Here is a 17,113-nt window from a genome sequence, read left to right on the forward strand (position 1 = left end):
GAGTGAGGGCCCTATAGTGAAGTGCGTGTGAGACTGAGTGTATTAAAAGTAAGTAGTGGAGATCCTAAATAACAAGTTTTAATAAGAACGGTCCCACGCTTAATTAAAAACAAAAACATGCGTAATCTTCCAGTGAGGGTGTCTGAATTACGCTCAAGTGGTCAACATGTTTCTTGCATTGGTCAACTAGACCGCAATTCTTCAGGACCAGAGAAGTACACACACTTATTGGTGGTGGTAGCAACTAATACTTACCACCGGTACAGCACCCTAATAAGTGGTTACCTAAAAATTAGTGATGCCCTGGAGTTCAGGGCGTTTGGTTCCAGCGAGCAGGCGTTGGACAAAAACACTGAATAGTACAGTGTTAGCCGTCCGTGATGTGGAGAGACTCGGAACCTATCTTCCGTCCGCGCCAGCTCGGTGGACGGAAGATAGGTTTAATTAAGAGTGGGACCGTTCTTATTAAAACTTGTTATTTAGGATCTCCACTACTTACTTTTAATACACTCAGTCTCACACGCACTTCACTATAGGGCCCTCACTCGCACTCACCAACCGGCAATGAATGGAATAAAGATCTCCACTAAAAGGCGCCTTTAAGGTCGCCGATCGGGGATTGCAGCGCCGCCCCGATTCGGAGCAGACCTGATGATGATACTTGACATCTGGGCCACCTGCTGACGATACATGACAGCGAGTCTGCCGGATGTGTGAGGGTCTTTTTCCTTAAGGAGGGTTCTCCTCCTGACTCATACAAGTTCATAACCTTTGACAGCCTCTGTAGGAACAGCATACCCTTATTCATTTAGATTCATGCCTGGGCTGAGTATGCTGGACCTGTCCTAAATAGCCCCTTGTTCCTCCTTTTTTTGCATTGCATTGTTCCATAGACACAGAATCGGTGAAACCCTTCTGTACATTAGACCCATTATCATTTCCACTCTGACAAACATTCAAAACTGACGGCCTCTCGCATCCGAAAGAAAACTGATTTTTCCTTCTAAGCCAAACCTGTAGCAAGATTCACTTTAGATGCTGGCCTGTCTCTTCAAAAACACCTTGCAAATGCATCAGCTTCTTATCAACTAACTGTACCTGTTACTTTAAACAACAAGCATTGAAAATGCAATAGGTCTCGCCTTTGATTAGGTGAAAGCCATTTGCTTTGCTAATGGTACTTTATAGCAAAGCAAATGGCTTTAACTTAATGAAAGGCGAGACCTATTGCATTTTTAATGCTTGTTCCAGACGGCAGTGACAGCAGGCACATCATGTGCGCGTGCTCACACTGCTCACTTCTCACTAGTGGAGAAGTTACGTCATGACGTCATGCCAGTTGGGCATTGTAGGGGGAAGGGAAATCCTTTAAAGAGTAATTTTCTCTCTAGATTTCCCTTCTCTTTTTGAAACTCAGGAGCAGCAACACTGTTGTGGTGTCACCAGAGCTTTAAGTGGAAGCTTTTTTCAATATTATATACAAGCCATAGTTGTTGCTTGTTTATCTTATGCAAATAACCATTGACAAAGCCAATAGTCCTGACTTGTTGTAGGTATGGTGTTACTTGTTGTATCATACATCTGGATGCAATGACAGAAACAGCAAAATAAAAGTCGGGGGCACACTATGCTAAGCACAGATTTATAGCTTACGCATTTTTAAGCCACGCCCTTAATTACATTGGCCACGCCACTTTGAGAGGACCCACCCACGTTTTTTCATCCCACTTAAAGCCCTGAGTAACTCCTATGATTCTGGGCAAATCACTTAATATCCTCGTGCCTAACAAAATGAATGTGTCCTTCTGTAACACAACTGGTGCTCATGTAAAGCGCTCCGATTCCTTCGTGTAGAGTTCGCGCTATATAAAACTCAAAAACAGCTGTGTACAGGTGCATCGTGAATGTGAGAGAGCATCTGACGCATGAGCTCACTTCCGGGAAGGAGCATGTGAATCTACTGCATTACAAGCTATAAACCATACTTAGATGATAAGTACAATTTCTCGGCGGTAGCGCGTGCTGCTGTGGACCCCTTGCAATGCAGAGGCGATACAGCAGGGTACTCCCCCCTAAGGTGGTGGTTGGCGGGCAGCTGAAGCAGCAGTTTGAAGTAAAGCGTTAGCACGCAAGCCTCCTGCCGAGCTTGAACATCCACACAATAAGACCCAGTCAATGTGTGGAGTTGAACATGTCGCACGCATCCCCACACATATGTGCTAATGGGATGTTGCCATTTTAGCCTCCTTTTTCCGCATAGTATGAGCTTAAAGAACAGAATTCAGAGTTTCTTTTATCTTCACCTAACACACCTCCCTGCATTTAACTAACCTCACAAGGCCCGGCTTGGAAGATGGATTTCATGAACACAACACAGAGCGGCTTTGTCTTGTGAATGGGTTTAGTTCTGTCAATCTAAAACCCCAGAGCTCTTTTAATATCTAATACATATAATGCATATTATCTGCGGAGTCCTTTAGAGCAATTATGTTCTGATACACGATTTGTGAAACATGTGGCAAAATAAATAATCCTATTATAGTAAACCACAAATCACAGTGATCACTGATTTGGGGGCACAAAGGGGGAGGTACTTACCACCACCTGTAGATAACAGAATCCCAGTCCCAACTCTGTCCGACTCTTCACACTCCTTATCTAAAGGTGCATAACTCGGTAGAAGAGGAGTAACAGACACCTGCCAGTTCTCCTTTCCCGCAAAAGCGGTGCATTTCCTTTACGTAAAAAGATGACCTACTGGGTGTGAGCCAATAATATTCGAGTGAATACGAAAATAGGTTAAAACACAGGCAGATAAGACTAGTCAGGAGGGCAATAGGTCCCAGGTGCTTACATTAAAGAACCGTGCAACAGTTCTCTGTCTCAGATGTGTGTCTCGGTTCTAAAGGGCATATTTACAGGGCGGCGATAGAAAATTATCGCCGCTTTTGCGGCCATTTTCGGCCGAAAAGCGGCGATAATTTTATCGCCTAATTAGCAAGGTCACGCTAACGTGTGAAACCTTGCATTAGCACACAAATTCTTAACGTCCAGCTTTGCATCTCTAATGAGATTCAAAGTGGGCGTTCCTGACCGGACATGAAAGGAGAAATGTCGCTAAGCGACATTTCTCCTATCATCAAGCCCCACGCTATGAAGCATAGCGGCACGAAAAGTAGCGATAACCCCTGTTATCGCTACTTTCCTTACTCCTGCTTCAGGACTGATTTAGCCATGATATCCTATGGAAGGTGGATATCATGGCTAAGTTTGTGGGGCCCTATCAACAAGCTAACGCCAAACTTCGTGAGATTATCGCTGTGTTTCCAGCGATAATCTCACGTTTGGCAGTTAGCGCTAGGATTTTTATCGCTTTTGAGATAAGCGTTGCTAATAGCATGCTATCTCAGCGATAAAAATCCACGCTAGCCGGCGATAATTATCCTAGCGCTAAGTGCGCTTGGCGATAATTATCGCCGGTTGTTGCTGATATGCCCCTAAGTGAGGCTTTACTGGAGATGAGCATGGGGCCGACCCTCCGTGATCCCGGAGAGAGTTTCAGGGCGCCAGTCTTACCTCCTAACGCAGGACCATTAAGTCGTAACTCTTCCCTCTTGCTTTCGAAACCAGGTGACTCCAAACAGCGAAGGCACATGAGGAGTCAGACACATCACAGTATACCACAAGCTCAAGCAAACGAGAAGGGACAGGGTGTCAACACAACTCTCGTCTGTCCTGCGATTGGCCACAAAAGGATACTGACCCGGAATAGATTGCGCAGCTGGCCCGGGAAACACCGCCCACCACCCCGGAAGTGCTTGTTTAGCAATAAATAGCATGTAGTCTGTAATTCTACTTAGAAATTTGATGGGGTGCAGTTAGAGCGACCCATCCAGTATTGTGGCTAATGGTCAGGGAATCCGGTTTGTTGCAGAAAAAAAGCGCGCGTTCCCTTGAACGCAGTGCGGAAGCTGGAGACGGCTCGAGAGTGTGTCAGACTCGGAGCACTGCAGCAGCACTGGAGATGTTAAGAGCTAGGGCAGGGACTGGACTGGTTGGCGAACGTCAATGTCCCGTACTGCAGCCTGTCTACAATACCTTTGCTCCCATATATTACTTGTAAACTAGTAAATATGTTATCCTTATCCCTAAAATCCAATTATTGGCAGCCCTGTCCCAGAAGCAACTATTCAATTAACAAGCTGGCGGCATTGTGTGAAAAACACTGTGCGTCCCAGCTAATGAAGGAGAGTGTGTGAGGCCGCAAGTGAGAGAACCAATCCTGGTGGGCGGGGCTAAAAGGAGACAAGGCGGCAACAAGGAGGGACTAAGAAGCCTCCTTTTCAATCGTGTGCCTGCGTTTTGCATGCAGGAGGATGCCAGCAAATGAGCAAGATGGGCGGGGCCTCAACTCCGCCTCCGAGAGCTTTGGAATCTATATTGATTCCAAGAAGCTCTCGTACGACGAGAGCAGCGCATGCGCCCTGCTTTCGCCAGCCGAGACCTAAAAAACCACGGCCCCAGAGAGAGATGGAGACAGTCAGGTTAGTAGTCCAGATTTCACATCTCACTGGGAGCAGTCTGCTGGCCTGTGTAGCTCCTGCTATTGATTCACAGCCCTACACATTTTTCCTCCAATCTGGTCTGTCAATCAGTGTTAAACTTACTCCTGTGTGTGCCAAGGTTGTTAGAGTCCCTCATATAGCATGGTTGTTTGAACCAGGGTTCCTCTAGTGTCTTTTGCTAATATTTTACCTGTGTGGTGTAGGGTGTGGTGTACATATCTGCCTAGTGGCCCGATGATATGAGGCAAGTTCTGCTAGTCCTGGCATTTTTGCCTTTCTGGGACTTGTTTCGCTTTCAGTTTGGGTGTAAAGTGCTGTTGGCTAAAAAGCCAGGACTGACTGAATGTGTGACACACAATAGAAGCCACTGAACAGCAAAGCATTTCAAGCCTGATAGAGCTGTTCAAAGCAGATGTCAAAATATACATAGGAATTGAACTTTGCTCCCTACAGACTACAGGATTTAAGCCATGAAGGGACTGTTGCAAACTTGACAAAGGTGTTTGGGCCCGTGGTATGACTCCCAATTTGTGTCAGGTGCATACCTCATGAACTCAAAGACGATCCAAGACCGAGAAGCGAAGGTGTACCTCACGGAACACTGGAAGAAACCTCATAAACCTCGATCCCTATCGAAGTCTAGCTTGCAGACGTGCTCCTACTCCTGAGACCATTCCTGCAAAGGTCATCATCGCAGTCAAAGTCTTCAAGTAAGTCCAGGTCCAAGACGAAGCAGAAACACAAGAAGGCCAAGTGGAAGTTGGCCCTATCCTACCACTCTTTGGCTCAAGAGAAGTCACGCGGGCATCAACGTGACACCCGTTCTCGTCGCTAATCTACCCAGGAGCTGATTCTGAGATTGGGTCCGATGCATCTCAAATTCTCCAGACCATCCGTGATGCTGCAACAGATCCAAGCCTTCAGGGTAGCCATGTTGCGTATCTTTGACTCTCTCCCGGTTGCCTATGGGGCGCATTCAAGCCTCAAGGTTCCGCAGGGTTCTCCAGTGGGGTTACCGCCGGTGGATCCATCCTCTGCACCGTCTGTGCCCCACGAAGCCGCTTGAGGTTTTGCACTGGCATCAGTGCTGACTTCCTTTCCACTGTCAAAATGTGCACCACATCAGTCCCTTTGACATCCACGCCGATGGCGATACCACCGCTTCTTAGAGAAAGAACCTGTGCTAGATCCAATGTCTGACTCTCAGCCAAACGTGTCTCGAGAACGTTGCTCCTGGAATTCACATTGACGTGCCCGGTCCCCATGGAATCTGATTCTGATAAAACTCTCCCCGTGCTGCAGAGACCCTGTCAGCTGCTCCACCAGCTTTATGGTTCAGGCTCTGATCAGAGCCTGCGGCCATTTGGAGATGGCAATGCTAATGATTGGGATGGGCTACCTCCACACTGCGATGACGACAGTTTGTATATGGACTTGCAGGAGGCCAGTGGGCTTGACATAACCTCCAGTACTGGGTTGATTATTCCCCTGACAGATAACAGGGCTTCCTTCCCTGTGGGGTTTAGACTTGCAGTTGAGGTTTTGGAGCTACAGCTACCATCTGTGGAGGTCAGAACTAGTGTCCTTACAAAGGTGCCGCAACCTGGGAGGCTTCTTCTGAGCCCCTCTTGTCCTTCAATGGATCCCGACTGATACATTGAATGCCATGGGGACAGAGGCTTGTTTATGCCACCAGTGAACAGACAGGTTGAGAGACACCATAGTCTGGTGCCAGGCGACCCTGATTTCCTAACTGAGTATCCCACTCCTGAGAGTTTGGTGGTTTAAACTTTAACCAGCAAGGTAAATCCCAACTCCTTCCCCCGACAGATTTGATAAGGATTGAGGCATTCGGGAAACAAATGTTCTCATCAGCCAGCCTAGCCTTGAGGTCAGTCAACGCCAGTTGTTTGCATGGCTGAGATACGTATGCGCTTTGGGACATGGTTATCAAGAGCTTGCCGCAGTCCCTGAAAACCTTTAGGCCTCCATTGCACAGATATTTCAGGATGGCCAAGATGCAGCTAAGTCGTTCTGACTTTGACTCCATTCATTGCTTAGGCTCAGCAATCAGCACCAGTGTGGTCCTCTGTCGCCATATGTGGATTAAATATATATTATTTCTGGGGATGTCCAGGCCTCCCTTATGGAAATGCTATTTGACAGGTCTTGTCTGTTGGGCAAGAAGGAGACTTCTGCCCTGGAACTCTGTAAGGAAAGCCTTAGCCACATTGTGTTACTTGGGCCTTTCAGCTCCCACCAGGCAATTCCCTAAGCAAAGCCGTCCCTTTATGGGATCCTATAGGTCAGTGTATCCGCTGCCACGGCAAGCACCCCAGTCCTTCCGGGGTAGGGGATGGGGATCAGGCAGACAGTGTGCGGGTTAGAGGGGGCACTAATACTCCCAGTCCTGCAGCAGCAGCCCTCAGCTGCTTTAGCTAGCCCTTAGCAGCTCAGTCCTGCAGCAGCAGCCCTCAGCTGCTTTGGCTAGCCCTTAGCAGCTCAGTCCTGCAGCAGCAGCCCTCAGCTGCTTTGGCTAGCCCTTAGCAGCTCAGTCCTGCAGCAGCAGCCCTCAGCTGCTTTAGCTAGCCCTTAGCAGCTCAGCCCTGCAGCAGCAGCCCTCAGCTGCTTTAGCTAGCCCTTAGCAGCTCAGTCCTGCAGCAGCAGCCCTCAGCTGCTTTAGCTAGCCCTTAGCAGCTCAGCCCTGCAGCAGCAGCCCTCAGCTGCTTTAGCTAGCCCTTAGCAGCTCAGCCCTGCAGCAGCAGCCCTCAGCTGCTTTAGCTAGCCCTTAGCAGCTCAGTCTTGCAGCAGTAGCCCTCAGCTGCTTTAGCTAGCCCTTAGCAGCTCACGACCAGCTCGTGAGACTAGATTCAACACTTCCGCCTGGGGTGGCGACAGACAGATGGGTCCAAATCAGCCAGCAGGGTTACGCTCTTCCATCCCTTTTCAACCCACCACATTGTCGTGCGGTCCCTTGGTGCACCCACTATGGTTATCCCTCATTTACAGCACTGTAGAAATTAAGATGCATCTGCTTTGCACTGTCTTACATTGCACATTTTCTTTCGTGCCATTATTTTGAAAACACACTGCAATGTTCATTGTTATTCTTTGCTTCTGGCATTCTGCTTGTCCATTCTCCAAGGCCAAATGCACTAAAGATTGCAGCGTAATGAGTCAAATCTAAAAATGCATGCACTAAAGATTGCAGCGTAATGGGGCAAATCTAAAAATGCACTAAAGATTGCAGCGCAATGGGACAAATCTAAAAATGCACTAAAGATTGCAGCGCAATGGGACAAATCTAAAAATGCACTAAAGATTGCAGCGTAATGGGACAAATCTAAAAATGCACTAAAGATTGCAGTGTAATGGGGCAAATCTAAAAATGCACTAAAGATTGCAGCGCAATGGGACAAATCTAAAAATGCACTAAAGATTGCAGCGTAATGGGACAAATCTAAAAATGCACTAAAGATTGCAGCGTAATATCAGAAGGGAGGGGCCGTTTAGACTCGGGCTTGCGAGCTGCTGTTGAAAGTTGTTTTGGTTGCTAGGCTGTCGGGGAGACAGCTACCCGGCCACTGAGCGGGGAGTTTAGCACTGTTTGTATAACTGTTTGGGGATGCACCGGGATTTGCACGTAACTGATACAGGAGATGGTGAGCGGATGCTTTCCACCAGGGCTGCGGCCACAGCATCACGCATGGCGAGCAGAGTTGCCCAGCACCTCACGGGTGGTATATTTGGACGCAGCCGCTTACTATTCAGGTCATGTAGCGCAACCGGACTACATGCGCTGTGCACTGACACTTGCCGAGTGATGTATGTAACGATGCTCCCTGATTAAATATGATGTAATGTGTGATTCCACCTGTAAACTCAATAAACAGATTTCTAAATAAAAAAAATAAAGATTGCAGCGTAATGGGGCAAATCTAAAAATGAACTAAAGATTGCAGCGCAAAGGGACAAATCTAAAAATGCACTAAAGATTGCAGCGCAAAGGGACAAATCTAAAAATGCACTAATGTTCAGCGTTTTGGGGCAAATCTAAAAATGCACTACAGATTGCAGCACAATGGGACAAATCTAAAAATGCACTAAAGATTGCAGCGCAATGGGACAAATCTAAAAATGCACTAAAGATTGCAGCGCAATGGGACAAATCTAAAAATGCACTAAAGATTGCAGCGTAATGGGACAAATCTAAAAATGCACTAAATATTGCAGCATAATGGGGCAAATCTCACATGCACTAAAGATTGCAGCATAATGGGGCAAATCTAAAAATGCACTAATGATTACAGTGTTTTGGGGCAAATCGAAAAATGCACTAATGTTCAGCGTTTTGGGGCAAACCTTAAAATGCACTAAAGATCACAGCGCAATGGGACAAATCTAAAAATGCACTAAAGATTGCAGCATAATGGGGCAAATCTAAAAATGCACTAATGATTACAGCGTTTTGGGGCAAATCTAGAAATGCACTAATTACAGCCTTTTGGGGCAAATCTAAAAAGGCACTAAAGATCACATCGCAATGGGGCAAATCTAAAAATGCACTTAAGATTACTGCATAATGGGGCAAATCTAACAATGCACTAAAGATCACAGCGTAATGGGGCAAATCTAAAAAGGCACTAAAGATTGCAGCATAATGGGGCAAATCTAAAAGTGCACTAATGATTACAGCACTTTGGGGAAAATCTAAACATTTACTAATGTTCAGCGTTTTGGGGCAAATCTAAAAATGCACTAAAGATCACAGTGCAATGGGGCAATTCTAAAATTGCACTAAAGACTGCAGCGTAATGGGACAAATCTAAAAATGCACTAAAGATTGCAGTGTAATGGAACAAATCTTAAAATGCACTAAAGATTACACCGTAATGCACAAATCTTAAAATGCACTAAAGATTGCAGCGTAATGGGGAAAATCTAAAAATGTGCTAAATATTGCAGCATAATGGGTCAAATCTAAAAATGCACTAATGATTACATCGTTTTGTGGCAAATCTAAAAATGTACTTATCATTACAGCTTTTTGGGGCAAATCTAAAAATGCACTAAAGATTACTGCGTAATGGGGCAAATCTAATAATGCACTAAAGATCACAGGGTAATGGGGCAAATCTAAAAATGCACTAAAGATTACAGCAGAATGAAACAAATCTTAAAATACACTAAAGATTGCAGCGTAATAGTTCAAATCTAAAAATGCACCAATGATTACAGCTTTTTGGGGCAAATCTAAAAATGCACTGATGATTACAGCCTTTTGGGGCAAATCGAAAAATGCACTAAAGATCACATCGCAATGGGGCAAATCTAAAAATGCATTTAAGATTACTGCGTAATGGGGCAAATCTAACAATGCACTAAAGATCACAGCGTAATGGGGCAAATCTAAAAAGGCACTAAAGATTGCAGCATAATGGGGCAAATCTAAAAGTGCTCTAATGATTACAGCACTTTGGGGCAAATTTAAAAATGCACTAATGTGCAGCGTTTTGGGGCAAATCTAAAAATGCACTAAAGAGCACAGCGCAATGGGGCAATTCTAAAACTGCACTAAAGATTGCAGCGTAGTGGGGTAAATCTAAAAATGCACTAAAGATTGCAGTGTAATGGAACAAATCTTAAAATGCACTAAAGATTATACCGTAATGGAACAAATCTTAAAATGCACTAAAGATTGCAGCGTAATTGGGCAAATCTAAAAATGCACTAAATATTGCAGCATAATGGGGCAAATCTAAAAATGCACTAAAGATCACAGCGCAATGGGGCAAATCTAAAAATGCAGTCAAGATACAGCATAATGGGGCAATTCTAAAAATGCACTAAAGATTACAGGGTATTGGGACAAATCTAAAAATGCACTAAAGATACAGCATAATGGGGCATATTGTATTAATTTATTGATGGTATCAATGTGAACATGCGCTAAGTGCATATACTGACGTAATGGTAGTAACTCTTGGCAGATTGTAGGCCGTCTTGCCACGTTCTCTGGAGTAATGCCTATGGCAGTATCATGTTAATAGTTTGTATATGCACTCTTAGCACGACCTTACCTACCCTAGTATAATGATTTCACTGGCAGGATATAGGTAATCACTGCCATTTTACTGAGATAATTCTACTGATGCCTGCAAGATCTCGTGTAACCTGGTTTTATCCATCCATGAACTCATTTTCCATCCATGAACTCATTCCCCATCCATCCATCTATCCATGCACTCATTCCCCATCCATCCATCCATCCATGCACTCATTCTCCATCCATCCATCCATGCACTCATTCTCCATCCATGCACTAATTCTCCATCCATGAACTCATTCCCCATCCATCTATCCATCCATGCACTCATTCTCCATCCATCCATGCACTCATTCTCCATCCATGCACTCATTCTCCATCCATGAACTCATTCTCCATCCATCCCCTTATTCTCCATCCATCTATGCACTCATTCTCCATCTATCCATCCATGCACTCATTCTCCATCCATGCACTCATTCTCCATCCATGAACTCATTCTCCATCCATCCCCTTATTCTCCATCCATCTATGCACTCATTCTCCATCCATCCATGCACTCATTCTCCATCCATCCATCCATGCACTCATTCTCCATCCATGCACTCATTCTCCATCCATGCACTCATTCTCCATCCATCCCCTTATTCTCCATCCATCCATGCACTCATTCTCCATCCATGCACTCATTCTCCATCCACCCCCTTATTCTCCATCCATCTATGCACTCATTCTCCATCCATCCATTCATCTATCTATCCATGCACTCATTCCCCATCCATCCATCTATCCATGCACTCAATTCTCCATCCATCCATGTATCAATTAATTATCCATGTAGTCATTCTCTTATTCTTCCTCCCGTGCAGTCACCCAAAAAAAACACATTTGCTCATTCTCACGTTCATTCATCCAAACAACCACGTACACAAACTCCTCAATCGATTACGTACACAAACTTGCCAATGCTTGTTTAAAAATAGATGTGCATCATGTACTTTATTTGTGTAGTTTTCTTCTGGTATGGTAGGTATTATTTCTAGTCTGAGTAAGTTGTTGTGAGCTATTAACATCTGCTTCTTTGTTGTACTAGATGATGAAAGTTGGACATTAACTGGGTTCTACCTACCCTTTTTTTTTTTAGTCCCGTTGTGAAAAAGGAAAAACTTGACTTAGAAGACGGTGATTGCTAGGCAGCGATCTTTTTATGCGATGTTGTATAATGACAAAGAAGACGCTGATTGCTAGGCAGCGGGCTTTGTATGCGGTGCTGCATCTTGGCAAAGAAGACGCTGACTGCTAAGCAGCGGGCTTTTTATGCGATGCTGCACCTTGGTATAGAAGACGCTGACTGCTAAGCAGCTGGATTTTTAAGCGATGCTGCACCTTGGTATAGAAGATGCTGATTGCTAGGCAGCAGGCTTTTTATGCGATGCTGCATCTTGGCAAAGAAGACGCTGACTGCTAGGCAGCTGGCTTTTTATGCGATGCTGCACCTTGGCAAAGAAGGCACTGATTGCTAGGCAGCGGGCTTTTTATGCGATGCTGCATCTTGGCAAAGAATACGCTGACTGCTAAGCAGCGGGCTTTTTATGCGATGCTGCATCTTGGCACAGAAGACGCTGACTGCTAGGCAGCGGGCTTTTTAAGCGATGCTGCACCTTGGTATAGAAGACGCTGATTGCTAGGCAGCTGGCTTTTTAAGCGATGCTGCACCTTGGTATAGAAGACGCTGATTGCTAGGCAGCTGGCTTTTTAAGCGATGCTGCACCTTGGTATAGAAGATGCTGATTGCCAGGCAGCGGGCTTTTTATGCGATGCTGCATCTTGGCAAAGAAGACGCTGACTGCTAGGCAGCTGGCTTTTTATGCGATGCTGCACCTTGGCAAAGAAGGCACTGATTGCTAGGCAGCCGGCTTTTTATGCGGTGCTGCATCTTGACAAAGAAGGCACTGATTGCTAGGCAGCCGGCTTTTTATGCGGTGCTGCATCTTGACAAAGAAGGCACTGATTGCTAGGCAGCCGGCTTTTTATGCGGTGCTGCATCTTGACAAAGAAGGCACTGATTGCTAGGTAGCGGGCTTTTTATGCGATGCTGCATCTTGGCAAAGAAGATGCTGATTCCTAGGCAGCAGCCTTTTTATGCGATGCTGCACCTTGACAAAGAAGACGCTGATTGCTAGGCAGCGGGCTTAGAAGGCGCTGATTGCTAGGCAGCGGGCTTTTTATGCGATGCTGCATCTTGGCAAAGATGCTGGAAATCTTACCAAAGTGCAAAAGCAGAATATTCAAGCATTCCGGGCTTTAAACTTGTTTGCACAGACTCTAATTAGGTCTCTCCTATAGCTACCTACCAAACATGCACTAGTCAACCTGCTTCACATTACCTAGCATAACTGCCCTTCCATAACGTGTGTACCTACAGTATCTACCTGTCATACTAACTTACCCACAATACCTAACCTGGCATATCTAATCTATCATACCTACAAAACCCACAAAACCTACCTACCAGTCATAACTAATTTACCCTATCTGCCTAACATACTTAATCAAATTTACCTAAACTAAAGTACCTCCCATCACTAACCTCCCACACCTAACCTACCAACCATGCCTTACCTTTCATAACTAGCTTACATACCATGTCTAAGCCCACATACCATACATACTATCCTAATGTAACTTACCTACCCACAGTACCAAACATCCCATACCAAATATATTATACCTACCTTCAGTACATAATTATCATACTTAGCCTACCTACCATGTCAGACTTAACCTACCTAGCATTCCTAAGCTTCCATATATACCATGAATAAACCACCATCCTAACCTACATCTACCTCTGCAGTGAGTATATCTTCCACTTGCCGTCAGGTGGAGGCTTCGAGAAATAGGGCAAGTTAAGTTTATGGGATCTCTAGCTAGGACTAAGGTACTGCAGCTTACATCAGGAACCACAAGTATCTAACTTGAAGGACCGCTATAAACAGCATAAGGTACTGCAGCCTGCATTAGTAAGTACAGCTTGTCGCTTCTGAAGTGCATGAAAATGTGAATACCATTGCTTTTAAAAAGAAATGAGACCTTTTGGCTTTGTCATTGCTGATTTTGTCAAGCCACTCACATTCCTTTCAACACTGCATAAAAAGAGCGTCTTGTGTTTTTATGTCTGGCCTGTGGAGACGTTACATGTTGCCCTAGCTTCATTGCACGCACGGCCTTCATCGCAGCCATGACTAGAGTCTTCATCTCTCTTCCTTCTCCATAGGTGACAACTGTGAGGTGGACAGCAAGGTGGGCCTCTGCTTCCCTGGGGTGTGTCGGAATGGCGGAACTTGCACCAACCTGGCGGAAGGGGGCTTCCAGTGCCAGTGCCCTTCGGGGGGCTTCGAGAAGCCCTACTGCGAACTCTCCACCCGCTCTTTCCCACCCAACTCCTTCGTCATGTTCAGAGGACTGCGCCAGAGGTTCCACATGACCCTGTCCCTCTCGTAAGTCAACTTCTCACATATTCTTGTTACTTCGGTGTGGGCCTACTGTGGAAGTCAAAAGGGCTCTAGAGCTATGTATGCTATGCCAGGTGTACTATAGGGGGGTGGCACCCGATAAACACTCTTACCCTTGTTGCTCGAATGTGAATTTACATTGAAAAAGCAAAGGCAAGAGGCATTTGGCAAAACAGGAACAATTGCTTTAATTAAACACTACGGCCTGGAGCACAGTTACAGAAGCGGGTCTGAGGACTGTCTCAAAGTACAATCAATTTGAGCGCCTTTATATACATTTCTTGGAGCCTCATAAAACAATTCATAGATTCTTTTTAGGATGAGAAATGTGGGCCTATTCATGGAGTCCCACCTGATAACCACTACAGGTGGATCTCAAACAGGTGTGGACACAGTGAGGGCCAGTGAGTAACGTGTCCAGATGTCTGGCACGGGCATCGCATGATCACTGCGTGTGCTGTGTCCTGATTGTCTTAGTGTTGCTAACTTCATGTGGCATCTAACTTTATGGTGTTTGTAAATGCGCGCCTCTCTGGCCATGTGCGCTTTATTGAGGCCAATCTCCTGGACCATTGTGGTGTTGCTGATGCCTAGGACCTGCCTGACCATGTATTTCTGACTCGAGGTTGACGGAGATGTCATATCGAGTGATAGCCAGCTGCTTTGTGGATTTTCATATAAGTTAAAGTACTGCACCACAGAGGTCTTCCTTGGTACATAGTATTGCATGGTACCCTCACAGTAGGCATTGGTAAGGCATGGTATACGTAGCAGCCTGCATCTATATCTGATTGTCTTTGTATCCTTTATGTAAACTTCTATTTGCAGGTTCCAGGATCCCTTCCTTCTGCGCCCCCTCCCCCCGGTTCCCCCTCCATCCACCGGACACTACAGAACGTTCGGGAGCCCGGGAACTCTGAAATGAGTTTTTTGAGGATCCCAATTTGAGTTCACCAGTCCTGGCTTTAAACATAAGTGTAACAAAACTGGCATATTTGTAAATTACACTTTCACTCTTTGGAAGGTTTCTTGGAACTATCGACAGCTATGTCCTCATTGTTTTTATTTATTTAACATGTAAGATCACACAGAATCTTACGATAAGCAATTCATTTGTTAAAACCATTAAAAGAAAAAAATGAATCAATTAAAGAAATGAGTTGATAACTAATAATATAGATTTATCAGCTTTATATATTAGATTCTGGCAGTCATTGGCCTCTGGGCAGCGCTCTGTCCTGGATTGGTTCATGTTTAAATGATTGTGTTCCATCCATCCATCTAACTCCCTTTAGATTCTCTTATAAGCCTGTCCTCCGTGGTGTTCCTACGAGGTCTTCTTTGGCTCCGACTCTGTTTAATCCAGACCGTAGTCCTTCAAGAAGCGGTCTAACCCCAAATCCTTCTTACTGTATCAAATGTAATGTGATAATACTGTTTTTAAACGTTTTTCTTAAGGCATTTTAACTTCCTTAAAGCGCTTGTCTCACTCAGATATAGCTTTTTGAGTAATGCTTTTTTTGGAGAACCTGTACTAACATTGTAAAGATTTGTATTAATCACATAATAAAATGGTCACTCCTGTGATCTCGCGGTCATGACAAATGCTGACTGGACTCAGAGCCTGCTCCAGCTAGACTCCTCGGCAGCTGCCAATCCTCTTTACTTGTTGTCCCTTTGCTGGAGGTCGTTGAATGGATGCACGTTAATTCTCTTACAAACACTACAGACAGAGCTGAGCTCATAGTGGGCGAGGAGGCTTCTGTCTGGTCCCCCTCCCGGTGAACTGTCCCCGCTCCAGTACCCAGAGGCAGGAGTTTAGGCCCCTTCATTCATTATGCGCTTGAAATGTGGTCTTCATACTTTCTAGACTGGGGAATCTTGGCACCCCCAGGGTGAATCCAGGGTGCTTCAGTTTTACTGGGAAAGAGCAGGCTGCTTTCCAGCTGTAGGTCATCCGATGGGAGTCTTGGATGGCAGCTTGAAAGCATCCTGTGTTTAAAATGTTAGGATATTTGTGAGATTTCAACACCTTGGAGATCTCAGGCTCATTGAGCCAGGAGCATACAGCGCTGTTGCCTTTTAAAACCCGGTGCCCATCTCTAAAGCAGCGGCGTAGACCACACCCAGCGCTTCATTCAAGCTGGAGATCGATGGTGGGGCCCACGGGCCCTCGCTTTTGGGACCAAGACTTCTTTTTCCTTCATCAGCCTTTGACCCAGAACACTGGAGAAAGGAGGGATGGGGGAAAGGAGGAGGGAGAGAGGGACGGGAAAATAGTGGGAAGGGGAGAAAGCAGGGATGAAGAAGAGCCTGCAAGAGTGAGATGTAGGGGCAGGGAGTGTAGGGTGGTGGGTGAACGAGGCATGTGAGGTCTGCGCTACGGATCCTCCCGACTCCTGGTTGGGAGGAGGAGAGCAGGATGGCGCTGTCATGGAAATGTCCCTTGAGGGTGATGCTAGGACTCTGACTTCTTGCTCACCGTCCTATACAACACTAACCTTCCACCCAGGGTGCAGTCTCTGCTTCCAGCCTGCATTTGAGACACGTGTAGACAGTGGGTTGGAACTGCTATTGGCGCTGGTCAAGGGGCAGATGTCCCCGGAAAAGGAGCCATTGTGAGCTTTTTTATAAGCTTCTTCTGCTCCTCCCTCAGACTGTGGTCCATTCCTAAGGCTATTAGTAGCATCCGATCTGTGGGGATGTTTCCTACACAAGCCTCTCTCTTTCTGTCACTAAATATGTGTCTCTACCTGACTTTAACTCTGTGCCTCTCTTTCTCTTGCCGCCTGTAGATCGTCAGTGTATTTCATTGTTATGAAATGTACAGTAGATCTTATGCGTACATTACTTATCACTGTTTATTTTCAATCCCTGACACGTATACGGTTCCACTTGTGCCAGTGCCGTGGGCATGGACTGCATTGAGTTTCCTTTACATACCATGGGAACTCGTGGACCTCCTCTGCGGCCTCGACTGGGTTAAT

General features: G+C 45.6%; 1 protein-coding gene across 1 annotated transcript in view; it reads left to right on the forward strand.

The window, feature by feature from the left end:
• CELSR3 (cadherin EGF LAG seven-pass G-type receptor 3) overlaps window positions 1–17,113 on the forward strand; it is a 790,626-nt gene that overhangs the window by 442,200 nt on the left and 331,313 nt on the right. Inside the window, exon 3 of the mRNA XM_085624365.1 lies at window positions 13,889–14,111. Within this exon, the coding sequence (XP_085480491.1) occupies window positions 13,889–14,111 (223 nt within the window). The remainder of the gene's footprint in view (window positions 1–13,888; window positions 14,112–17,113) is intronic.

The sequence above is a fragment of the Triturus cristatus genome, chromosome 9 (assembly GCF_964204655.1).
Source record: "Triturus cristatus chromosome 9, aTriCri1.1, whole genome shotgun sequence".
In the NCBI taxonomy this organism is placed as follows: Eukaryota; Metazoa; Chordata; class Amphibia; order Caudata; family Salamandridae; genus Triturus; species Triturus cristatus.